This window comes from Chelonia mydas, chromosome 1 (genome assembly GCF_015237465.2).
Source record: "Chelonia mydas isolate rCheMyd1 chromosome 1, rCheMyd1.pri.v2, whole genome shotgun sequence".
Classification (NCBI taxonomy): Eukaryota; Metazoa; Chordata; order Testudines; family Cheloniidae; genus Chelonia; species Chelonia mydas.
The window spans coordinates 279,695,856-279,722,205 of record NC_057849.1 but is presented as its reverse complement, the minus strand read 5'-3'; the positions used below and the strand labels follow the sequence as shown (position 1 = coordinate 279,722,205).

At 43.1% G+C, this 26,350-nt stretch overlaps 1 protein-coding gene across 11 annotated transcripts in view; it reads right to left on the bottom strand.

The window, feature by feature from the left end:
- The window catches only part of CAPS2 (calcyphosine 2), a 59,321-nt gene extending 33,398 nt beyond the window's left edge, over positions 1 to 25,923 (bottom strand). For 2 of the 11 annotated variants that reach the window (XR_006291306.1, XM_043547650.1), the window contains exons 1-8: positions 25,805 to 25,923; positions 22,835 to 22,944; positions 21,839 to 21,876; positions 19,367 to 19,412; positions 19,147 to 19,272; positions 18,112 to 18,144; positions 15,546 to 15,782; positions 10,720 to 10,842 (exon numbers count right to left, since the gene is read on the bottom strand). Coding sequence is in view for 10 of the 11 variants with exons in the window: in XM_043547650.1 (XP_043403585.1) it covers positions 10,720 to 10,842; positions 15,546 to 15,782; positions 18,112 to 18,144; positions 19,147 to 19,272; positions 19,367 to 19,412; positions 21,839 to 21,876; positions 22,835 to 22,915 (684 nt within the window). In the remaining variant the exon portion in view is untranslated. Of the gene's footprint in view, positions 1 to 10,719; positions 10,843 to 14,681; positions 14,767 to 15,545; positions 15,783 to 18,111; positions 18,145 to 19,146; positions 19,273 to 19,366; positions 19,413 to 19,606; positions 19,758 to 20,592; positions 20,630 to 21,838; positions 21,877 to 22,834; positions 22,945 to 25,042; positions 25,365 to 25,804 lie in introns of those variants that run through there. The other 9 variants (XM_043547653.1, XM_043547660.1, XM_043547647.1 and 6 more) reach the window with 8 other exon arrangements.
- Positions 25,924 to 26,350: the final 427 nt, after the last annotated feature.

The following is a 26,350-nucleotide window of genomic DNA, read 5'->3' as shown; positions in this document are numbered from 1 at the left end:
CAATTGTGGCAGCCCTGTTCAAGCAAAGACGACCGCGCTGGCTGGTCCATCTGAGTAGGTTGGAAGATGGACAGATACCCAAGGACATGCTATACGGGGAGCTATCAGAGGAAACAAGAACAGCAGGATGTCCCAAGCTTCACTATAAAGACACATGCAAGTGAGATATGAAGGAATTTGGAATTGATCCTGACCAATGGGAAATCTTGGCAAGTGATCGTAACAAGAGGCTCCATCATCTCCATCAGAGTATCAAAGTCTATGACAGAAGCTGGCTCCTACAGCTGGAAGATAAAAGATCCCGTAGGAAGCAAGCAGCTCCCAACCAAGATACATACATTTCCAATAACTGGCAAAGATCGTGCAAATCTCAGATTGGATTATTCAGTCACCTGAGACATTGCAAACCATCTACATCATAGACTGCAATTCCCACTACCTCTCGCAGACAAAAGGATGCCAACACTATCCAGTAAGTATGAATTACCACTTGCCAGAATAGCTAACTCAAATTCATCACAAACTGTTTATTCTGAGCAGGCTTTTTTCCTTTCTGAATTACAAATGTTTGGTTTTTATCTGTGATGCAGTCAGGTGTCACAATCATCAGTGCATTATATTAAGTTATTGAACATATACATCCTTTCCCATTACTTGATCCAAGGGATAGGTTAAAAGTAATTATATACTAGAGGACAAAGTAATAATAACTGTAAGCTGTAGACTATGGAGCATTTCCTAAATGCCCATAGATTTCCACACTGAGACTCAAGCAGTGTGCATGTTGAGAAGGGAGAATCCCATTTTAGAGAGTGAAACTTCAACATCTGAATTTCAATTCAATGCCAGAAGACTTTTTTTTTTTTAGTGCATCCTTCATTCAGCTGTTAGAGAAATTCATGGTAGGGCTGTTACAGAACTATTGAGACAAGTATTTGATTTCAATAGAGGTCACAGGACAAAAAGAAGGAACTCTACTGTGAACAAAATAGCCTTTTTATTTAAAAGGAATACAGCTTCTTCTGCAAAATTCTAACAATACTTGGTACAGTTTGTGTGATTTCCTCCAGGATGTCACCATGGTCTTCCTTAAACAGGAGAATTCTCATTTCACTCATTCTTATAGATCATTTAGATATTCTGCATAGTAAATATATACAAGCCTTCATACTGCACTCGTCACCATAGTATCCAAGTGCCTTCCAGCAGTGTGTTAAGCCAGGTGACCATACATCTGTTATGTATTGTTCGCTCTCTCATTCACTTCCCAGAGGAAGAAGCGTGTGGAATGGTGTGCCCTGGTTTTGTAGGATGTTATTGTTTTCTTAGACATACCTGTTGCTATGTGTCTTTATGTTAGAGAAGGCAAGGTCAAAGAAATGCACATTGCACTTGGAGTGGATGCAGGTGAGGTTTGTGATAGTCCTTAGTTACTGGGGGATTATTTCCAGAGTCTGTGACAACCCCAAGAGAAGGTCCTGTCTCCCACACAGATGAGCTTTACTCTTACTGTTGAGAGTTCTATTGTGTCAGAGGAGCAAAGTTGTTTTAATCCAGGAGCTTTAAGCAGTCTTTTAGGTATCCTGGGCCCCGGCCATGGAGAGCTTTGAAGATAAGGACCAAGACATTGACCTTGATTCAAAATTCTATGGGAAGTCAGTGTAGAGAGCATAGGGCAGGTGCAATGTGCTCAATGTAGCCTGTGTTGCTGAGGAGACATGCTGCAATGTTTTGTACTTGTTGGCATTTCCTAAGTGCTGACGGTTTCATGCCCAGGCATATTGCATTGCTGTAGTCCAGCTGAAAGGTAATGGATGCATGAATAACTGAGGCCAGGTCTTCACCTGCCAGGATGGGACAGAATCTCACAGCCATTGTGATGTGAAAGCTCAGCATCAGCGAGAAATCCAAGAGTACTCCTAGACTACAGACTGAACTGACCAGTTGTGGATGCAAACCTTCAATCAAAGAAGTCTGCATCATGGTTGCTATCTCATCAAAATACTCTTCAATACAAATACAAAATATAACGGCTTACTTCTAAACTATTTTTGAAACTGCAAAACAATGAACAGAAGGAAATTACAGAAAAACTACACTTTAAAAGTATGTATTAATAATAGTTACATTCAAAGGAAATGTTACCATATATGATATTTAAGACCATCTTTAAGGCTTTTTAAAAGTAACTATGCGCAACTGACAATAAGGCTGATATTTTCAGAAAAGAAAAAACGTATGGATGAGAACTCAAATTATATATAACATATTAAATCTCTCTCAAAGCACTAACGATATGACATAAATCAACTCAGAATTGAAATTTTAAGTTAAGGATGCCTTGGCTGCTTTCACTCGTTGTGCCCATGTACTTTTGTATATGAGATATCCAAGTTCAACAACTATTTCAAGACCTTCTGATAGAATATTCTATGTGCTACAGTCCTTAATCACAACACAGTGAGTTCAATACATCAGATGATCCTTAAATCAAGCCTTTTTTTTTGTTTTATTGGTGTAGTCCAGCAAAAAGACAAGTCCTAGAGGCTGCTGAGCATTGCTGAAAGTAGTGCTGAGAGCCAAAGCACTAACTCTTAACATTCAGCATTTGCTCAGCAACTGTGCAGAGCCTTTCATACTGTGGAGAAATTACAGTCTTGGTAAGGGAATGGGTGGGTACTGAGCATGGCCAATGCATACGTGCTTAAATGCAATCCAGTGAATGTAAATGGCACATGTAGTCGCTAACAATTACTCCTACAGTCAACCAGAAGTTGTGCTTAAGAGACACTTAGAAAGAGAGAGGGCATAGGTATGAGTGCCGAACACTGACAGAAATGCTTCTAAAGGTTCCCTTGACATCTTTCAAACAGCTACTTAATGACTCAAAGTATGTTGGTTACAGTGTTCTTGACAGCCCAATCAGCCAGTAGCACCCACTCCTCTCCATTTTCTGCACCTTAGCTGACTGTGACTAACAAAAGGTGACATTCAGCAATTTTAAATGGTGGCTCTGAACTGCCCTTGCACAATCCTCATCCCTGCAGCACTGAGCCCTTAATATTAAGGGTTGTTGTTTTGTTTTTTTAATTAAAGAAGCAAACAGATAAAGTATCTGATGACAGTAACGGACGTGAGAGTTTTCTTGTCATGCAAGGAACTACTGCTATCAGTAGTGCCCCGTCTACATTCACTTCAATGGGAATTACAATAATTTAAGTGTTTATGATGCAAACTTCAATTCAAACAGACGGGCAAATAGTACTTTCCATTTATTCTACTTGCATTTACAGTCTCACAGAAATTTGAATGGCTTAACATATTTTGTGAGAATGTCACTATGCTAACCCATTTCAATAGACAGTTGTGTCCACAAAAAAACAAATATGAAAAAAACACCATTCATGTTCAGTAGTAAAGCACGTAAAACCAGATCTCACCCAAGTTCAATTTCATTATAAAATAATCCTAAACTCAGTGTTTAGAGTTCTTGTGCTTTTTCTGCACAGTTCTGACAAAACATCACAGAAGAAATAGGAGAGCTCTATTAGGTCACGCAGTTAATTTCCTTGTCAATGCTAGATCATGTATGATTTAATCAATATAAATATGTTATGTAAAAATACACATATATACAAACTACTATCAGTGAGATTTTCAAAAGTGCTCAACTGAAGGGTTCATGTTTAGTTCATCCACCTGGAAACAGTCAGGGCACACCCTAACTGTTGTGTAGGAGCAATGCACACATTGCTCTATCCAAGGACAAGGACCAGACATGAACCATGGGAAGTCAATTAAAGGACAGTAACCGTGGGAAGCTTCCTTGGCCTGGGCTCAAGGCCTGAGAACTAGGATTGTAGTAGATGGAGGCTGGTAAATAAGAATATTAATCAAAGTCATATATTCCTTTGTTGTGTCCTTTTGCGGTGGAAGTATGTAATACGCAGGGGGGAGAGATATAATAAAAGGGAAGATGGAAAGCTGACAGGCAGGCAGCCCGTCAGCAGACCAACTCGCTTGCTTGCTAAAAGCTGTGTTCCGTCTTGTCATTGAACCGCCACAACTGGCGCCCAACGTGGGGCCCTCAGCACTCACCTCGCCCGGCAAGGTTTCAGACGCGTCACTCATCCGCTTCGTGGATCCCGGTGAGTATTTTTCGTTGTGGTAAGTATGGGAAGCTCCCTCTCTGTTTTGCAAGTGCAACACCGCAATGAGCTACAGTATTTGCTGCGTAAGGCTCAGCATGACTGCCCCGCTCGAGAACTGACTCTCCTGCTACAGGAGGTGAGTGTCCAATGCCCGTGGTACCCTGAAGCCGGAACCCTTAAGCTAGCGGACTGGGAGTGATTGGGCCAGACATTGCACAAAGAGCCTCGGGCGCCCGTGCAGGCTTTACATGCCTGGCACCTCTGCCGCAATGCGATACAGCGTGTCGCTTCAGACAGGCCCTCCCTCGCGAGGCTGGTGATCTCGCCACGCCCGTCGGCTCCTGCAGCCACCCCCCCTCCTACCGATGCAACACAGTGTGTCGCCTCGGAAGAACCCTCTCCCGCGCCAACAGAGGGGCTGCCGATTTCGCCACCCCCGTCCGCCCCTGAAGCCATCCCTCCCCCTGCTTCGCCCCCAATGCCTTTCTTACCACCGCCTCCCTTGCCTTCCCCACCGGAGTCGGTGTGTGATTACCGTCCTCTTGTGGGGCCCCATGCTCCGGGGCCCCCCGGGGGGTCCTGCACGTCTGCTCAGGGGCTTTCGCTGGTGCAACAAATGGTTCACGCAGCGAAGACTCGCTCAGATCTTACAGCAGAGGAGCTGGCTGATCTGGTCTCAGTTTGTCCGGTGACCTGGCAGGACGATGGCCAGGGCAACCAGCTTGCAAACTGGGTCAGTTTGCCTTACTCGGTGATCAGAGAGGTAAAGAAAGCAATTCACGAGTTCGGCCTGACTAGCACGTATGTGCGTGGTCTCATTGAAGGGCTAGGTTCCGGGTACTCCCTGGTCCCTGAAGACTGGAAGGCGCTGTTGCGCATGATGCTGACACCTAGTCAGTATGTTATTTGGCTTAGTGAGTATCGGCAGATGGCGGAACGCCAGGCCCAGGTTTATAGACAGCAAGGTATCATTTATGAGCACTTGGCAGGGGAGGGACAGTTTGCTACCGTGCAGCTGCAGTCTCAACTCCCTCAGGCCGTCTTCCCCATTATTTCCACCTGCGCCCAGCATGCTTTCCGGAAGGTCCCGGATTCAGGCAGGCCTACCAAAAGCTTTGCCAGTATCCGTCAGGGTGCATCAGAGTCCTTTATGGATTTTACCAACAGATTGCAGGAGGCTATCCTCCGACAGGTGGATAGCCCTGCAGCAGCTCAGGAGATCCTGCTAAAAATGGCGGTTGAAAATGCGAACGAGGATTGCCGCCGTGCTCTCCAGGCAGCACAAGCCTCTGGAATTTTAGAGCTGTCGGACATGCTGCAGGCGTGCCAAAACATCGGAACACAAGCCCATAAGGCTGGAGTTCTGGCTGCCGCCCTGCGAAAAACCAGAAAGGAGGGGACCCATCTTCTGCAGTTGCTCCCGCGTGGACGCTCTATTGCGCAATTGATTTTAGTCCCCTATCAGGTGCCAGCCGCTGAGGATCGAACCCGGGGCGGAGGCGGCTTTGGATCAACGTTGTCTCACTCGCCGTCTCACAGCACGTCCTCTCCACTTGTTGCTCTGACAATGTCAGTCCACCCCTCGAAACCTCAGTTAACACTTCTCTTAAATGATGTTCCTTTTACAGGGCTGGTGGACACTGGAGCTGACGTTACGGTGATTCGTGATCCGGAGTGGCCGGTCAGTTGGCCAACAGTTCCTTCTAAAGAGTTGTGGGGGATAGGGGGTAGTAAACCCGAGCGCCAAAGTTTGTCTTGGGTCACGGTCTCTAAACCAGGAGGCCGTGCCCTTGCTACTATCCGCCCTTTTGTGCTCCCTGTCCACCTCAATATTTGGGGCCGTGACTTACTTACAAAGCTGGACACCACCCTCGATATTAATATCTGATGGCCCAAAACCCTCCCTCACCCACCTTGCCCTCCGCATTACCCTTGGTATGGCAATCCTTAGAGCCCGTATGGATTGACCAGTGGCCCCTCCCTCTAGAAAAGCTGAAAGCGCTTCATTCGCTTGTGCAGCAGCATTTGCGGGCACAGCGCTTGGAGAGCTCCACTAGTCCCTGGAACACCCCGGTGTTCGTTATTAAGAAAAAATCTGGTGCATGGAGGCTGTTACATGATTTAAGGGAAATAAATAAACGCATCCAACCCATGGGCCCCTTGCAGTTTGGCTTACCGAACCCAAATTTAATTCCTCAAACCGATCAGCTTTGTGTGTTAGATTTAAAAGATTGTTTTTTCACCATCCCCCTTTGCCCACAAGATCGCGAAAAATTCACGTTCACGGTGCCACAATATAATAATCAGCAACCCTCTCAAAGGTATCAGTGGAAGGTCTTGCCCCAGGGAATGCAAAATAGTCCAACTTTGTGTCAGCTTTTTGTGGATCGGGCCCTCGCCCCTTTTCGTGCCCAACGCTAAAGGTCTTCCATTATATGGATGACATTTTGCTTAGTGGTCCCCAGGTCACGGCACAACAGCTTGAATCTTTGTCCCAGATTCTCGGCAAAAATGGCCTGTTAGTGGCACCAGAAAAAATCCAACGCTCTTATCCCTACCACTACCTCGGGCATAAGGTTTTACAAACCTATGCCGCTCCGGTTCGTCCGGACTTAATTCTACCTCAACCCCTAACCCTTATTAAATTACAACAGATTTTGGGTCATTTAAATTGGATTCGACCCTACTTTTGTCTCCCCACCTCAATGCTGCAGCCGTTGTTGGAGCTCCTACGTGGAGCCCGGGCACCTGGCGCAGTTATTGCCATCACTGAGGAGCACATTGCCTGCATTTGACAGATCAATGCAGTATTGAGTCAGCAGTTTGTGGACAGACTCCCTGAGGTCCGTCCCCTACCGTTGGTTCTTCTTGCCACCCCTCATACGCCCACTGCGGCTCTGTTTGTACCTCGTACGGACACAGCCGTCTCTATCATAGAGTGGATATATCTGTCATCCACTCCTCCTTGGAACATTTATCCTTATTTAGATGCCCTGTCTGATCTTGTTCGTAAAGCCCGCCACCATGCAGTGCAACTCACTGGCACTGATTTAGTTGCCATTGTGTTCCCCTTGTCCTGTAGTGAATTTGATTCTTTGTGCCACACCTCCTTGGCCTGGCAGGTTGCTCTTTGTGATTATGTGGGAGAGATTTCTTATAATCCCCCAAAAGATCCTCGGTTGGTAATTACCCAAAAGGTGCCCCTAACTGTCCATCGTCTTAGCTGCTCTCAACCCATTGTTTCAGCTGTCACTCTTTTTACTGATGGCTCTCCACGTCGAGGTGTAGTCACCTATCAATTAGGTGACCCCCCCTCGTTGGCAGTCTCGTTTTACGCTGCCTCAGCGTTCCGCGCAGCGCTCAGAACTGGCTGCTGTTATTTTGGCCTTTCAACTTTTTGCTGATTGTCCCTTTAATTTGATTGTGGACACCCATTATGTTCATCAGGTAATTGATCACTTACCCCTAGCCCTCATTACCCCTCAGGTCGATGCGGACCTCCTTCGCCTGTTTTTGTCTTTACAGTATCTCATCGCCACTCATAATTTCCCTTATTTTGTTGCTCATATTCGCAATCATACCCCTCTGCCTGGGCCACTCACTGAGGGCAATGTGCGCGCCGATCGCGCGTTACGTCGTCAGGTAAATTCCCTTTTTTCTGACCCCATTGAAAGCCATTCCTTTTTTCATCAGTCTGCCTCTGTTTTGGCCCGACAGTTTCACATTCCTGCTGATCATGCACGTTCCATTGTTCGTTCCTGCCCCCACTGTGCCGCTGCTGCCCCTACCTTTTCTTATGCCATTAACCCCAGAGGTACCGCAGCGAATCAGCTATGGCAAATGGATGTCACTCACGTGCCACAATTCCGCCCCTATTCATTCTTACATGTTTCCATTGATACTTATTCGGGGTTCCTTTGGGCAACCCCACAGCGTGGGAAAGCCACTCCCAAAGTTATTCACCATTTGCTAGCCTGTTTTTCTGTTATGGGTCGCCCAAGCCAGATAAAAACGGATAATGCCCCAGCCTATTGCTCCACAGCCCTCTCCACCTTCTGTGCCCAATGGGACGTCCGTCTTAAACACGGGATCCCTTATAATTCCACGGGCCAAGCCATTGTTGAACGTGCCAATCGCACACTAAAAACCTTGCTTGGTAAACAATTAAAACAAGGGGAGCTGTGTCTCCGAACCTTAGGAGACATTCAACAACAAATGCATATCCTTTTGTTTGCTTTAAATAATTTAACGCTGAACGCAGATCAGCAGACCCCTGCAGATCGGCATTTTCACAAATCGGAGGCACTGGAGAGACCGCGTGTCTATTACCGTCAGCTGCCCGATCCGCAGTGGCTGGGCCCAGTACCTCTAATCACTTGGGGTCGGGGATATGCTGCTGTCTCTCTCCCTGCAGGACCGTTGTGGGTTCCGGCCCGGTGTGTGCGACCGGCACTGAAACAGTATGGCATGGCACCAGGGGCTGTCGAACCCCATACCGGAGTTTCAGCTGACCTTGGAGGAGAACGCGGTGCCTCCTGGGTCGACAACGGCGGGACGGAAACGGAAGAGGCGTAGCGTCCCAGGCCAGCCCGTGACATGGGGAGCAGTAAAAGCATTGGTCGCTGCGGCTCAACGAAGACTGGCAGCAAATCAACAGCCAGAGACTCCTGAGACTTTGTTTGTGGCGATTCTCGCCAAAATCACTGCTAATTCTGTACTGATTGTATGCTTTTTGTGCCTGCTATTTCCTGTAGGGGTTGGCTCGGGAGCGCTTCCCCCGTTACGGGCCCGAATGACATATAACTTATGGGAAAGATTGGCTTCAATAGCAAATGTTACCCACTTTTGTTTATCTGATTCTGTAGCAGCCGGAGAATTGTTAGGTACATGCCTTATTCCAGTATGTCATCACCCTGAGAAGATTGGGAATGAGACGATGCTCGCTGCTTACGCGAATCTCTCTTCCCAGTACTCTGGCATGGCTAATTGGGGCCCGGCCAACTATACTTTGCCTCACACAGCTATATCTCTCCACACACTGTACCCGGCCGGGGCCAACAACGTCACCTGTGCGCGTGTGGTTAACTGCACTAGTACAAAGGTGCCCATGGGCTGTCGGCAAATTTCTCAACCCCTTTTAAATTGTTCCCACGCTGTGAATGTTTCATATAATTATGGCCATATCATCCTACCATCAGGGTGGTTTTTTACCTGCGGCTCACGCACCTTTAGTTATATCCCCGCAAATTTAAGCGATGGTACCCTTTGTTGCCTTAGCAGAATGACACTTATTTTGCCTTTTGCCGGCCAAAAGCGCAGTAAAAGAAGTACACCCCTTTCAGAAGATTGTGTCTCAGATGTCAATCTTCTCAGCCTCTCTGAGTATACCGCCTTATCGGCCTCTATTGTTGGGGTCCCCGGGCTTGCCACTGATACAGCCAGAACTTTGAATGCCCTGGCGTGCTTTGCAGCAAAGGCAATTAATACAACATCCAAGGCAATTGCCCTACTTAACACAGAGCAACACGAATTAAGGGATTCAATTTTGGATAACAGAGCAGCCATTGATTTTCTGCTCTTGAAACATCACCTAGGCTGTTCCATGTTTCGGCATATGTGTTGTTTTAATTTAACTGATAATAGTCGTTCCATAGAAACTAGACTGGCCGAATTGGCCAATCTTACGGCACACATACGCCAAGATCTGGGGTTTGAGGGCTTTTGGAATTGGCTTACAGGTTGGCTGCCCTCTCTAGGATGGCTGCGACAACTTTTCGGTTATGCTGTGTTTGTGATCATTGGGCTTATTTTTTGCTGCTGCTGTGTACAATGTATTCCCTCTTTGCTAAGACTTTGTAGAGATCCGCCCTGGCAGGCTCCCCGAGTTATATCCTTGTCTGTCCGGGAGTTAAATTGCTTGCAAAAGCAAATTGATGGCTACCATGAGATGGCCAGGTATAATTAAACAAAAAATGGGGGGATGAAGGGTTCATGTTTAGTTCATCCACCTGGAAACAGTCAGGGCACACCCTGACTGTTGTGTAGGAGCAATGCACACATTGCTCTATCCAAGGACAAGGGCCAGACATGAACCATGGGAAGTCAATTAAAGGACAGTAACCGTGGGAAGCTTCCTTGGCCTGGGCTCAAGGCCTGAGAACTAGGATTGTAGTAGATAAAGGCTGGTAAATAAGATTTTTAATCAAAGTCATATATTCCTTTGTTGTGTCCTTTTGCGGTGGAAGTATGTAATACGCAGGGGGGAGAGATATAATAAAAGGGAAGATGGAAAGCTGACAGGCAGGCAGCCCGTCAACAGACCAGCTCGCTTGCTTGCTAAAAGCTGTGTTCCGTCTTGTCATTGAACCGCCACACTCAACACTTAGCCTAACTCTGTTCCCATTGAAAACAATGGTTAAATTTCTTTTTACTTCAATGGAAGAAGTTGTGCACTGACTGCTTTTGAAAACCGCATTCTATATTTCTACAGCATATCAAAATTTATACCTACAAGACTTGATATACAGGGATATTTATATAACAATTTATTACCGTTCAGGAAACTTACAGCTTCTAACTTCCTTATACTGTGCTGCATTGTGTAAGGCTTGCTTGTATAGCATTGCTGCAAGAGGGCTTTCTCATCAAGAGCCGTAAGATCATAATCAGTCCTGTCTTCAAGCTGTGGATCCTACAAAGAAATACACTGAATTCTACTTACAACATCATGGATAATCAGTTGTAGCAAACAAAAATATTTTTCTTTGGTTTAGACCAGGGGTTCTCAAACTTCATTGCACCACAATCTCCTTCTGACAACAAAAATTACTACATGACCCCAGGAGGGGGGACCGAAGCCAAAGCCCACCCAAGCTCTGCCAAAGCCCAAGTCCCACCACCCGGGCAGGGGGACCAAAGCCAAAGCCCAAGGGCTTAAGTCCCAAGTGGGGGGCCTGTAACCTGAGCCTCACCCCCAGCGCTGAAGCCCGCAGGCTTTGGCTTCAGCCCTGGGCAGTGGGGGCTCAGGCTTTGACCCCATGCGGTGGGGCTCAGGCTTTGGCTTCAGCTCCAGCAAGTCTAATGCCAGCCCTGGCGACCCCATTAAAATGATGCCATGACCCACTTTGGGGTGCTGACCCACAGTTTGAGAACTGCTGGTTTAGACTTCTCTTGTAACAGACATCTCCTGCAGTTTTACAGAAGTTAACAATGCTCTTAAGAGGAGTGGATGGACAGGGTAAATGTAATATATTTATAAATGAAGGGGAAGAAATACAGACTTTTTTCAGAAAAATTCACTGGAAGCAGGGTTTTTTTTTTAATTAATTATGCTGAATGCAAAGATCACGTTTTCATAAAACAATTATTTATGTTCTCAGGGACTCATTAAAAAAAATCTAATTGTGTATTTTATAAATTCTATAAATAAAATAATAGAAATGTAAGGTTGGGAGGGACCTCAAGAGGTCATCTAGTCCATCCCCCGGCACTGAGACAGAACCAAGTATGCTTAGACCATCCCTGACAGGTGTTGACTAACTTGTTCTTAAAGCCTCCAACAATGGATTCCACAACCAAATCTAGTGCTCAATTATCCTTACAGTTAGAAAGGTTTTTTCTAATATCTAACCTGAATCTCACTTGCTACAAACTAAGCCAATTACTTCTTGTCCCACCCTTGTTGGACGTGAGAACAATCGATCACTGTCCTCTTTACATATTTGACAACTGTTATCATTCTCCTCCTCAGCCTTCTCTTCTTTGGACTAAAAACGTCCAATTCTTTCAACCTTTCCTCATATATTATGTTTTCCAAACATATCAGTTTTGTTGCTCTCTTCTGGACTCTCTCCAGTTTGTTCACATCTTTCTTGACATGTGGTGCCCAAAACTGCACATAGTACTCCAGCTGAGGCTTTACCAGTGCAGAGTAGAGAGGAACAATTACCTTCCATATCTTATATAAGACCCTCTTGTTAATATATCCCACAACATTTGCCGTTTTTGCCATAGTATTACACTGACTCATATTCAGTTTATGATCCACTATAACCCTTAAATCCTTTTCTGAGTAATACTGACTCACCAGCTATTTTACATATGGTATTTCACTGAATCATAGAAATGTAGGGCTGGAAGGGATTCAGAGAGGTCATACAGTCCATCCCACTGTGCTGAGGCAGGATCAAGTATACCTACCATCTCTGAGAGGTGTTTGTCCATCCTGTTCTTAAAAATCTCCAAAGATGGGATTTCACAACCTCCCTTGGAAGACTATTCCAGAGTTTACCTTTCCTTTTAGTGAGAAAAATCTTCTTAATATCCGACCTAAATCTCACTTGCTGCAGAATAAGACAATTACTGCTTGTCTTACCTTCATTGGACACTGAGAACAATTGATCACTGTCCTCTATAACAACCCTTAACTTATTTTAGGGTTGTTATCAGATACCTCTTCAGTATTCTTTTCTCAAGACTAAATATGCCCTGTTTTTAACCTTTCCCTATCGGTCAGGTTTTCTAAACCTTTTATCATGTTTGTTGTTTGCACTACACCCTCTCCAATTTGTCCACATCTTTCTTAATGTGTGGCACCCAGGACTGGAAACAGTACTCCACCTGAGGCCTCACCAGAGACCGGTAGAGCCGAACAATTACTTCCCATGTCTTACATACAATAATCCTATTAATACACTGCAGAATATTAGCCATTTTTTGCAACTGCATCTCATTGGCTCATTTTCAATTTGTGATCAACCGCAACCACAAGATCGGTGTCTACAGTACTACCGCAGCACCAAATATTATCCATTTTGCATTTGTGCATTTGATTTTTCCTTCTTAAGTGTAGTACTTTGCACTGGTCTTTCTTGAATTTCATCTGATTGATTTCAGATCAAATCTCTAATACATTGAGATCATTCTGAATTCTAATCCTATCTTCCAAAGTGCTTGCAACCCCTCCCAGGTTGATGTCATCCACAAATTTTATCTCCATTATCTGTCGTTAATTAAAATTGTGAATAGTACCAAATGCAGGACTTACCCCTGGAGGACTTGATATGCCCTCTCAGTTTCACAGTGAATCACTAATAGACTGTACTCAAAGACTAGTTATCAGCTATACAACCACCTTATAGTAATTTCATCTAGACCATATTTCCCTAATTTACTTATGAGAACATTATGTGGGAGAGTGTCAAAAACCTTACTAAAGTCCAAAGATACCACATGTACTGCTTCCTCCCTCCACTAAGCCAGTAACCCTGTCAAAGAAGGAAATTAGAGTGGTTTGACACCATTTGTTCTTGACAAATCCATGTTGGCTATTACTTCTCACCTTATTATCCCTCAGGTTTCAACAAATGTATTGTTTAATCATTTGTTCCATTATCTTTCTAGGTTGACAGCTCGTAATTCCCTAAAACCTCCTTTTTCCCCTTTTTGAAGATAGGTACTAAGTTCGTCCATCACCAGTCCTCTGGGACCTCAGCTGTTCTCCATAATTATTGAAGATAATTATTAATCGTTCAGAAATTGCTTTGATAGCTCAAGTATTCTACAGTGAATTTCATCAGACTTTGCCAACTTAAATATATCTAGCTTATTTTAGTATTTCTTTAACCTGTTCTTTTCCTATTCTGACAAGAGATCCTTCTCCCTTGTTAATATTCACTGTGTTAAACATCTGAATACAATTAACTTTGTTAGTGAAGACTGAAGAAAAAAGTAATTAAACACTTGAGGATAAAATCAAGGTATTGAAAATAGTATAGCCCGATTTTTTATTTTACTTTTTTTAAAAAAAAAAAATATATATATAAGAATTTTTTACTCGTCTCATGTTTAGAAATATCTTTTGAGTGGGCCCAAAAGCAACTCCACCAAACACACTTGACTCCAATTCTATTCTGCCCTCCTCTTCCTCTTTGAAAACATCCATCTGGTGTCCTTTCAGTTTCAATTTCAGTTGTGCTACCCCCATAAATGCTCTCTTGCAGAGCCTGGTGAAGTAGAGCATGCAAGTGAGTTACTCTTAGCCAGATGCAGGACATTGTGGTGTTATGCTTGTGCAGGAGAGAGGAAATGAAACTCACCATCAACAAAACACTATCACTAACAAGGTGCTATAACATGAACAAAATAAACACAATTAGAGAAAAAGGATATTTTTCCTGTCTCAATTCTTTCAGTTATAGGTTCTCTTAGGTTTTACTTCGAACACGGCTAAGTACATTTGCAAATTTAATTTCAAGTGGACAGTGTCCTTTTAAGACAATCAAGCAATATACACAGTAGCCATCTCTGCCTGGGACACTAATCTCCCTCCTCCATAACTTTTTCCTTTCCATTCTATTAATATTCAGCAGCTAAAATTATCCTTCACCATTGTCATTTCACTGCTTTTTAGTGATTCATTGGCTTCCTCTTTCTTTCCATAGTATTCAAACCCATCATCATCTTTGATCAAGGCTTCATCCAGTTTCTCTCTCTTCAATGGCCATCCCCCTTCTCACACCTCTTGCTCACCTCCTACTATCACCTTCATGTCTTTTTCATGCTTCTCCTCACACCTGGAATGCTAACTCTTCCGGTGTGCTGAGCATCCTCTCCCTCTTCTTCAAAAGAAAATGAAAGGTAACTTTTTTTATTTTGTTTTTCCGTTGTTGATCTCCACTCCTCTGCTGTCTACTCCTCAACTTTTACACCAGTCTTATTTTAAAAGATAATCTTATAAATTCTGCTCATTAGCAATATAATACAATTATTATTTATTATTTGTATTGTGGTAGCACCAAAAAGTCCCAATCAGGGTTTGGGATTCTCTTGTACTGGGCACCATACACACATGGAATAAGCTATCCCTGCCCCCAAAGGACTTACAATCTAAATAGTTCACATTATCTTTATTTATTTTAACCCCTTTCCCTCTTTTCCCCACAACATCTTTTTTCTGCTGATTTTCATTTTCTATTTATCTGAAAGTTCTATAGGGCAGTGGGAATATTTTTTTTCTGTTCTTTGTAAACTATGCAAAGTTATGGCTCTATATACATATTTCAATAAGGACTGAAAGCACTTCACCATTCTAATGTAACATTTTTACAATCATCCTTCCTCTTTTGGAGTCACCAATTATGCATTTTTCTTCTAATAAAAGTGCAAACAAGAAATCTCATCCGTAGCTCATGCAAATCTTGCTCATCTGGCTGGGAGAAGTGCCTTCCCAACGCATATACTTGCTCTCCCACTGGAGACTTATGCTTTTAGTGTTCATAAGAGGAAAGGGTTCAAATAGACTTCCTCTATTTTAATGCCTATTCAACATTAGAGATGCTCAGATACTAATGAGGATGAGTTCCAAAATACATCTGCAAGTTTAAAATAGGTTACCTTTTTATGTGCTGTTTTTCTTGAAGATTCCTGAGACTGGGCATTGTTTTTTTTCTTTTCTGCAGTTCTCTGAGAAGATTCCTGAGACTGGGCATTGTTTTTTTTCTTTTCTGCAGTTCTCTGAGAATACTGTTTATATCCCTCTTTCATTTCTGCTTCATACTGCTGGTATTTTAATTTGTATTTGTCTGTTGGGGATGGCAGATTTTCTGGTATTGTCTTTTGCTCCAAAGAAAGCTAAAAAGCAAAGAATAATCAGAAATAACAGCCTCCTACTGTGATACACAATGTCAACAGCAGGATTATTATACTCCTCCAGTACATTTGTGCAGTTAAAGGACTGATGTTCCTTGACACCACACTTAACATTTAGAAGAACATAAATACTGTTGTATAACAACATTGGGTTGTTCTCATGAAACTCTTCTTGTTTTGCTTGATGATTCTATGAGTGTTCTACAGACAGGACTTGGAGCATGCCTATCCTACAGTCACTATAGCACTGCTTCCTAGATCAACAAAACAGGTTTTTCTGTCACTGTAGTTAAATCCATAACTCTGGGATGCGATAGCTAGGTTGATGAAACACTTCTCCCACTGACCTAGCCACATCTACATTGGGAACTAGGTCAACCTAACTACAGCACTCAGGGCATGAAATTTTTCACAGCTCTCAGTGATGTAGCTAGGTCAATCTCATTGTAGACCAGGCCATGGAGTAACAGTAGAACTGAGTGGGAATGACCAAGAAATAAATTTAAAAATAAATCTACATTTAAATTATTTTACCACCTAGTCTCTTAGGGAAGATTCACCTATGAAGTTTCCTACAGAGGAAGCATGAGGTTTTTTTTATTTCATGTGGAAGTACTGCTACAATCAGGCATCTGAAGCAAGCAATGCAGAAATCATGGCCACACAGAAAAATGGGTTAAAATATATCAGTGGCACTTGACTATCTTTTCTCATCAAGGTAGATTCAGATGGAATAGAAACAAAGAGGGAGAATGAGCAGGAGATCTATTCTATTTAGGTTCTTATATCACATCTATCCCTGTGGTATCTGGGAAACAATGAAGGGGATAAAGAGGGAGAGGGAAGGTAAAAGAAAGTGAAAGAAAGGAAAAGAAGAAACTGGGAGGTAGTCAAAGCCATTTCAACTTTACAGTAGTAAAATAGATTTATGTTCACTGATTATCAATCAGAAAAATGCCTTCTAGCAAAAGAGATAATATTTATATATATATATCAATATTCAGCTAATAAGAACACAGCAACTCACATTGACTAACTTAAGACAATATGCATGTTATTAGAGAGGACGAGAGAGAGACAAAGAGACACACATATACAGGCTTAGTCCACACTACAAAGTTTTGTTGGTATAGCTATGTTGGACAAGATTTGGAGTGGGGGGCGGGGAAGGAGGGGAAATATCACACCCTCTAACTGACATAGCTATGACAGCAAAACCTGTTGTAAATGCCACTATGACAAAGGAAGAGTGCTTCTGTCAGCTTAGCCAATGTCGAACAGGGAAGTGACTTAGCTGTGCTCTCGGAACTTATTCTGTTGGCTCCTGCTGTATCTGCACCAGGAGGCTCTGCTAACATAACTACGCAGGCAAAAAACATGTAGCGTAGACAAGCCGAGAAAGACACAGAGAGAGAGAGAGCGAGAGAGAGAGAGACACACATACACACACACAGGGAGAGAGAATGTGGTTTCCAGTGTCCTAATTGGGGGAAAAGTGACCTAATAGGTGGTCATTTCATACAGAGAATGATCATGTTCTAAGTTAATCAGTGTGAGTTGCTGTATTATTAACAGTTGCTGAGAGGTGATAAAAGGTTTTACATTGTTCCAAACAATGTTCCAACCTACACTGGCAGCACAGTGCTACTTTCTAAGGACCCAGTCTTCCAAACCACTACTCATGCAAGTGTCCCATTTGACTTCAAGGGATTATTTGCTTAAGGACTGCATATGTGCATAGATATTCTCATGATCAGGCCCTCACATGGTATGACTGCTGTTATGGACTCACTTTTCGTATTAATTGTTTTTGGGTTTAAAGAAAATTAATTTTTTTAAAAGAACTACCCAAAGGAGGTTTTCCAATTTTCCATCAGGACATACACACACAGGGAGGTTAGGATGCCTTCCATTCCTTAACTACAGAAATATAATGCAATTTACTAAAATTTGGCATATGCCTCTCACCCTTACCACAGAAAATAATCCTGTAGATTTGTACAAGCCCTGAATTGGTTTGAAGTTTGGGAAACCGCTTCTTCAGCACATATGAATCTCAGACGATTAACCTTTGCAACCCCTGAACCTTTTCCTTCTTCTAATGACAAAAAACTATCACAGCTGATACAGTTTCAAAATGCAAAAGCTAACTATATAAAATAATAGGAGATTAAAAGTCTCTCAACTAAGCCATTTCCTTATCATACCAAAGAAATTAAAACCTGTTTAATTTTCAGATCATACATTACAATCCTCTGCTATTCAATTGCTAATATTATTTTGTCAGGATGTATTTTTCCAATTATTTTACCTCCATTTTCTTCTGACAATGTTTTCTAGCCAGCTGTTTAATAGAAAGGAAAAATAAATGTTATTTTAAATAGTAATTATCACCATCCATGCTGCATGAATCATAAGAAAATTTGTCAAATACATTTTTCCAAAGTTAAAACAGAAAAATTCAAAGGACACCTCTTCTAACTCTCAAGTAACGACTGACTGAAAAAACATTCAGCAGAGTCATTATCAAATGTATTCTTAATTTCAGTAATTTGGATAGCTCTGTAATTTTCCAGAAAGCAGTATGTTAAAACTGAATAACTGATTTTCCTTCTATGACAACTAGGTTTAGCTGGTCTTTTTTAGAATTTTAGGTTCTTACTCAGCACAGAAAGAGAAGAATAAATACTGATGTTCTATTTATTTAAAAATATATACTATTATGTTGTCAACCAAACTAGATATTACTCTGAAATTCTCTTTGAAAGGAAGAAAAACACTAATAATGAAGTTATTGCATTCCGCTACGATAGTCTATGAGTGGCCAAAATCAACTCAGATTCTTCCACAAAATAAATATTTTCTATTTGTAAACAAAAAGTTATTTTTCATATCTTATGTTTAAGAACTATTTCTTATTTTGGTTAATTATTTTATTATTTTCTGATTTACACAATTTTCATAAGATTTGTTTAGAAGTAGAAATCAAAGTTATATGCTACCTCAATCCACAATTTTCAGATGCTTTCACAAATTGTTACTAACAATAGCAACCACTAGTGTACAAACTGTTAGTAGGCAAAATTAAAAGAATTAGAGTATAAATCAACAGCCTACAATAAACAGTTACTGTGATGAAGAAATGGAGCTTGAAATTTCTGAAAAGCTTCCGAGAAAAAAAAAAAACTCTCATTAGAAAGCACTTCAACCAATAATACTCTCCTATCTTTTAATTTAGTCACACAAATGGAAAGAACTAAATTGTGTAATAAAATTAGACGTGCTTTATTTGCTTCAATTCTCCTGAAAGACAGAATTTTTAAGATATCAGTAGTGGCAAACTGACCTGTTGTATCTGATGATGCTGTGCATAAGGAGTCTGTAATGGTGTACCCCAACTAACAGTTGAAGATGAATCTGGAGGGCCAATGCGAGGAAACCTCTTACTGTATGGTATATAAGAATCTCCATCCTAAAATACAAAGAGAACAAGATTATTTGTACTTATTTCATAGTCAAAAGAAATGTTTTGACCAACTCCTGCAAACTTTTCAGATAACACTAACCTCTTCATCTGAAGACCCCAGCTTGCCCAAATCAAGGCATGGCACACTGCAGGAAGTTAAAAAATGGCCTTAGTAATGCTTCAATACATTCTCGATACATGTTTTCAATTGCAGTACAAGGGAACCCTCTGATAATGAAGTGCTTTTCCCATTCACAAAAATATCTTCGCTATAAACAGTTTCACTATAATTGGAGAGGGCCTACCTGGCAAAAGTCCCTACCAACCCCCTTCGCTTCACCTCAGAAGTGGTAACAGAGCCTTTCTTCATCGCCAGTTGCAGAGGACACTGGCAGCTGTGAAGGGCCCCTGGAAGACCCTATCTTCACTTCCAGCCTCAGATAGTTCTATCAAGACCATCCTGGCTCCTCTTCACTCCCCACTAGGAGCAGCTGCAGCAAGATCAGAAGCCAGGGATTTCTCATTACGCCTCTGCCACAATAGTATTGTGGCAAATTCTCTCTTCTCCATAATCAGCCAGAAGAGAGGCAATGGGGAAGTAAAAAGTAATCCTTTTTGAATGCAGCTCTTCAAAACTAATTGGAAGGGAATTAGCACAGTGGAACCCAACTATACTGCAATTAAATACCAACAGTGACTCTTCATTCAGCTTAAAGAAATTAAAAAGTCAATTGAAATACATTAAGCAATTCTGTACTTTTACTTCATTTTAGCCCTAATACCACTAGATAATGAGTGTCCTTACCACCCTCTAAAATAAACTGGAGTTGAAGATACCCAGCACTATCGAAGATGCATTCAGCATCTTTCTGGATTGTGCCCTTTGGGTTCAATCCAATGCCCGCTAACTTCCAGTGGGAGCTGGATCAGACCGTAAGGCTATGTCTATATTGCACACCACTTATGGTGGCATACAGAGTATGGATAGTTAAATGCCACAGAAAAAAGTGAGCTGCATTCACACTGTGGTGCATAGCCACATGCATCAGTGGGGAAAGGCTCCCGCTGTCACACCCTGCCAGAGCCTTTCCCCACAGGTCCCTGCAGCAGGGAAAGACTGGCAGTAGGGAGGTAGCAAGACACCACACTGTCAAAAACAGTGGGAGGGGGAGGGTCATGTTCTGAGCTGTGTAGAGTACATATTCCAAGGGTTCACGGGTATCTTTACTCAACTAAGCAGTACCTCACCACATACACTGCTATTTACACCCATGCTAATGTATGTACCCTACAGGTCACCATAAAGAGTGTGCAGCTTAGACGTACCCTAAATTCCGCTGTGTATGGCTGCTGGTATTTAACTCTATTTTAGCAAAACAGAGGAGTGTTAGCTAAAGATAGACAATTTAATCAAGCCTTTATTAAAATCAATACATTACAAAACTACCAGTCACACTAAGACTTGGAATGTGTACTTAAAAACAAAAGGAGTACTTGTGGCACCTTAGAGACTAACCAATTTATTTGAGCATTAGTCTCTAAGGTGCCACAAGTACTCCTTTTCTTTTTGCGAATACAGACTAACACGGCTGTTACTCTGAAACCTACTTAAAAACAGTACTTGTGAAAGATGCCAGATTTCAGTTTCAAGCACTGTAAACCTTCGAACAACAACCACCCAAGTATAGTCTGAGCATCAGTAGTACATACTTTCTCTCACTTTGCTACCAACATTTTTCAAAACTCTGTTCTTACAGAGTCCCTTCTAGGACTGAAGACATGCTGACTCTCCAGGCCCATTCAGTCAGAGGAGAATGACTGAATACACACAGAGATTGAACTATCCCTTCATCCAGCCATAGACATTCCAAGGTCATGTTTGATACATACTGGTAGAATGGTATGGAGAGCTAAAATGACCATAAAGATTATTTAAAATAAGGCAGTTCAGTCTCAAATATGGCATTGATAATAGATGACGTTAATATAACTATTCCCAGGCCTCAGAATCCCCAATTTTGGAAGTACTATACAAAACAGATTTCAAATCACTTTTTAAAACTCTCTCTCTCATGACAATTTCTTTGTATTTATAATGAAATATCTGTAAGGAACAGCAATTCTTCTCTCCTATCCCCTTTCATAATGGTAAAAAGTATAAAAAGATAGCTTGTTTACAATTAGAAATAACTGCCATGAGCTTAGATAGTAACTAAAAAAGTAAAGCTCAACCATCCAACTTCTAAATATTTGAAAGAAAGCAAAAATATTAATGAGTAATCACTAATAACGCCACCAGATTCCAATTTATGTCAATGTACATTTCAAAAAAAACCTACTTTACAAAAGTGAAATTTATAAAAGTAAGTGTGACTTTTAAAAGTATCATTTTAAAGAAAAACAGTTAAATTCCTCTTCAAGTATAAAGCATAGCCAACAAGTCTATGGTGATAAATTTCACCTAATTCCTTGATTTATATATCAGCATAAAGACAATAAAACAAGGAAATTTACCAAAGTTACTTAATGCAGAATGAAACAGACAGTTCATAAGTAGGAAGAATAGACTTACTCAGCTGGACGAAGGCCATGAGTTGCTTGTTTCCATCCCTACAAAAATGTCAGTATAATAATTAAATCATTATTTAAAGACACAGTTCTGTCTTTTGAGGGTTGTAAAATTCTGGTATAGACGTTTGGTCTTGGGCTGGAGCCTGAGCTCTGGGATATTCCTCCCTCACAAATTCCCAGAGAGCCTGAATGTCTGCACTGCAATTGTACAGCCCAAGTCAGCTGACATGGGCCAGCCACAGGTGTTTAACTGCACTGTAGACATAAACTTGGAGAACAGAATTTGAATCTTGTTTTATGATGACTGTTTTCTGTTACAGAAGGCAGAAGTATTACCATAATGGTTACATTCTGAACTCTGGGGGAGATCAGGAAAGAATAGGAATGCTCCTTTCTGCAACACACCACAGAGGTCCCTACTGAATGATTGGGGTACAAAACAGCATTCTCACTGGCTGGAGGATGTTATTACAGAACACATGTGATAGTTGAATACAGAAAGACATCTTGTCAGGTAGGAGAAAGGCAGTCTGCCATAGTTGACAGGTCTAAGTCCTGGACCCCCTAATGTGGTCACCTAGCAACAAGAAGGAAATTAAATGGAAGTATGTGGGCCTGAAGAAAAGCAAATGCTAATCAATAATCAGTTAACTATTTTTAATCTATAAACCTAAAGGGCACAATACTTATGAAACAAAAAAGGAAATATCTACAGTCCATACTTCAGAAAGTATTAATGTTCAGGTCAGTCGCAGTCAAACTAATGGTTACCATTATCCAAGACTGTATTCATACTCACCAAGACAATAATTTATTTACTTTCAATAATTACCCTGCAAGTTCAACTTGTTTTCTTTTATATTGCAGTAATCTTAATAGGGTTTCATAAACTACACTATTTTAAAATCCTGAACATAAGATGGCGCTAAATGGTCTGTGAAATAAAAAACACATTTGTAAATCAAAATAGAAACATTAATCTTTCCATTAAACATACCTGACTAAGTTTCTTCCCCCTTGATGACAGCTCAGCTTGCCCTCTAGGAGACGCAGCAACTCCTTTAACCTCCAAATCCATGCAAATTTGACAATGGACTTCACAATAAACTGTAAATAAAAAAAGACTATATGAAAACCATATATTTTTATTTATAATAGTAATTATATAGAAAATAATTAAATTACAGAGTACGTACCTAAAACTCCCAACTTGGGAGTTTTTATTCAATGATTTGTGACCGTGGGGATCCCAACCCAAAAGATACCTGGAGGTGAGTCTGAGCCACACACACCTCCGTCTCCCCAGGAGCTGTGCTGGTGAAGAGGAAGTTCTGAGTGCTGTCCCTTCCCAGCCCTGTGGAATTGGCAGCTAGGAGCCCCTGACTGGGCGCTCCCAGCAGCAAGGGGGAGATCGGACCCACCTCCACAAGCCTCCTCCGGCTGCAGGAACCTCCAGGGTTGCTGCCCAGCTCCAGAGCTTCCTGCAGCCCCAACAGTGGCTGTGCAGGGGAAGAACAAGTTCTGTCCCTCCCCAGCCCAGCTGGGACTTGCAGCTATGAGCCCCTTGCTGGGGCATTCCCATCAGCATGAGGGAGATCAGATTTCGTGGGGGAAGGGCTTATTTCACAATCCGTGACATGTTTTTCATGGCCGTGAAATTGGTAGGGCCCTAAATCATAGAATATCAGGGTTGGAAGGGACCTCAGGAGGTCATCTACTCCAACCCCCTGCTCACTGCAGGACCAATCCCCAATTTTTGCCCCAGATCCCTAAATGGCCTCCTCGAGGATTGAACTCAAAACCCTGGGTTTAGCAGGCCAATGCTCAAACCACCGAGCTATCCCTCCCCACAGGGCTGGGAAGGGACAGCACTCAGAACTTCCTCGTCACCAGCACAGCTCCTGGGGAGACGGGGGGTCTGTGGATCAGACTCACCTCCAAGTACCTTTTGGGTTGGGATCCCCACGGTCACAACACTGTGAAATCTCAGATGTAAACATTGGAAAAGGTTAAATTGACCAATTTAAAAACCCTCTGGCCGTGAAATTGATCAAAATGGACCATGAATTTGGTAGGGCCCTATCAATGATCTATGGCAATGTTGCACTGGATGCCCATCTCCACAGTAACTCCTGACTTCAGTCTTCCCTTGCCAGGGTTATCTTTTGCTGGAAGCAGTTCCAAGCTTCTGTCTCAGCTTCAAACTTCACTCCCTGGAAACACTGATTTTCTTTTCACTTCAGGCTTCCCCTAGTCCCCTCTTAACTCTAGCATTTGCAATTTGTACTAGATGTGTCAACCCTCTTCATTCCTGACTTACATCCTACATATTTTTAGCCAGACCAGAACTTTTGCCATACCCTAAGAATCCTTCTGGGTCCCAGCTACGGTAACCCTAATAGCTCCAAACCCTCCCTTCATGTCACACACCATCCCCTCTGCGAAGTTTCCTCCCCTATCCTGAACAGTTCTGCACCTACAGGCAGGCTCCCTCCCAACTTCAAGATTCCCAGAAACCCGACGCCCCATGGTGTATGTTCTAAATTATGCAGGAGTAAAAGTTGTCCCTATATTCAGTTACTCAACAGATGTTAGTTTCAAGCATGCTCTACTCCCCAGCAGAGGTGATGGGCCTATTTGTTATTTAAAGTGAAAATGCATCTATCTTCACAGAACCTCAAACATTTCATTTAAAATGTAACAAGATTTTCATAATCATAACAGGGAAAAACTAGTGCATATTCATTATTAGGATTCACAAATTAATGTAATCAGATTTTTAAAATAGTATTAAATATTTTGACTCAATATAAAAATACTATGTGTTTACAACGATTTAACCACTACACAGAAAAGATGTAAAAGATAAACTTTTACAGTAGGAAAAAAATCTTGGGAAGTAGAAAGCTCACAAGTTAACCATCTCCACTTCCTTGTGGACAAGTGTCCACATCACAGAAATACCACCACAAGGTAGAACAGATTATTTAGCATAAGTAGTTAGCACATATTCTAAGGGACCATTCAAGGAAGAGTGGTCCATTAGTGGCCCCTTAGAATATGTGCTAACTACTTATGCTAAATAATCTGATCCACCTTGCATTTGATGCTCAGGATACCTTTCCCAGACCTGAAGAAAAGCTCTGGTGTGGCTCCAAAGCTTGTCTCCCTCACCAACAGAAGCAGGTCCAATAAAAGATATTACCTTGCCCACTTTGTCGGTCTTGTTAGTAGTCTCAAACAAAAGGTAACAGGATAAATAGGGTTAGGGACCGAAATCCTCTCACCCTTAGTTTTGATCTCTCTGGAACAGGTTGTTAGAAGTGCAAAGGGGATATTGAAGCTCTCTGGCTGTGGACTTCATGGGACAGCCCTAGCCAGTGAACCATACTGTTCACAGGACTGCCAGCTAGTGTGGTTTCATCATAAATCTCAGGGTTTGGTGTTTTTCTTAAAGCTCCTGCAGCCAAGCACTTACATGAGCAGCTCCATTTTTTGTGTTGTTTTATACGTTTCTAACCCCTGCGGCTGCAGAGAAACGCTTGGACACCTGAAGCAAGAGCACGCAACCGGCTCAGAAACCAGAGGGAAAACAACAAGAACCCGTTTTTTGTTCCACTCCCGAGTTTTGGGGCAGGGAAAGGGGGGTGAGGGCTGTCCTGGCTAAGCCCGGGCCCGCCGACAGCCGCTGGGCTCGGCAGCGGGGCGTCTCTCCCGGAGAGGCCCGCAGCCCGGGGACAGGGAACCCCGCAATTGGGCCTCCGGGGCGTCCTGAAGGCGCAGCGCCGCGCGCACGAGGGCGCGCCTTGCCCCGCCCGTTGCCTAGGTTTCCCGTAAACAGGCCCGGACGCGGCGGGCTTCCGAGCGCCCGCTACTCTCGGGCTAGGGGGGCGGGCCGCAGCCCCCGGCAGTGAAGGACCAGGAGCCCCTCGCCCCCTCCCCAGGCGCGCACTCGCTGCCCGCTCACCTCTGCGGCCGCCGCCCCTTTTCCCAAGTCTTGCAGCGTCCCTGTGCGCGCACCCGCCGGCTCTGCTGCGCGTGCACTCGAGGGGGCGGGGACGCGCGCCGGGGTGTGTGTCCGGCCCAGTCAGGCTCCTCCCACCCTGTGTGTCTCTCCCCCCTCCCATAGCCACGCCCCTCCGGGCTTGAGAGGCGGGGCTGCGGCGCGGGATGAAAAGCCTGGAGCCCCGGGCTGAGGTTTGTGCGCTCCGGCGCCTGCGCTCCGTGTCCCTCAGCGCACGTGCGCTGGTGAACGCGCGAAAGACCCAGCCATCAGCCTGAGCCCTCAGTCCCTAGTCCCTGCGCAGACCCGCGTGTTCGAGCCCGGGCCTCGGGAGCCACCCGTGGGAAATACACCCTGCACTGCTGGAAACAGCAGCCCACCCCTGGGTCATGCCCCGGGCTGCAATCCGCAATGCCAGATGAGCCACTAGGCCCGGAATTGCGGTCGGCGGGCTTTACTCCCCTGCTGGTCAGTGAACATCTGGCTGGGGGTTGGTCACTCTTTTGTTAT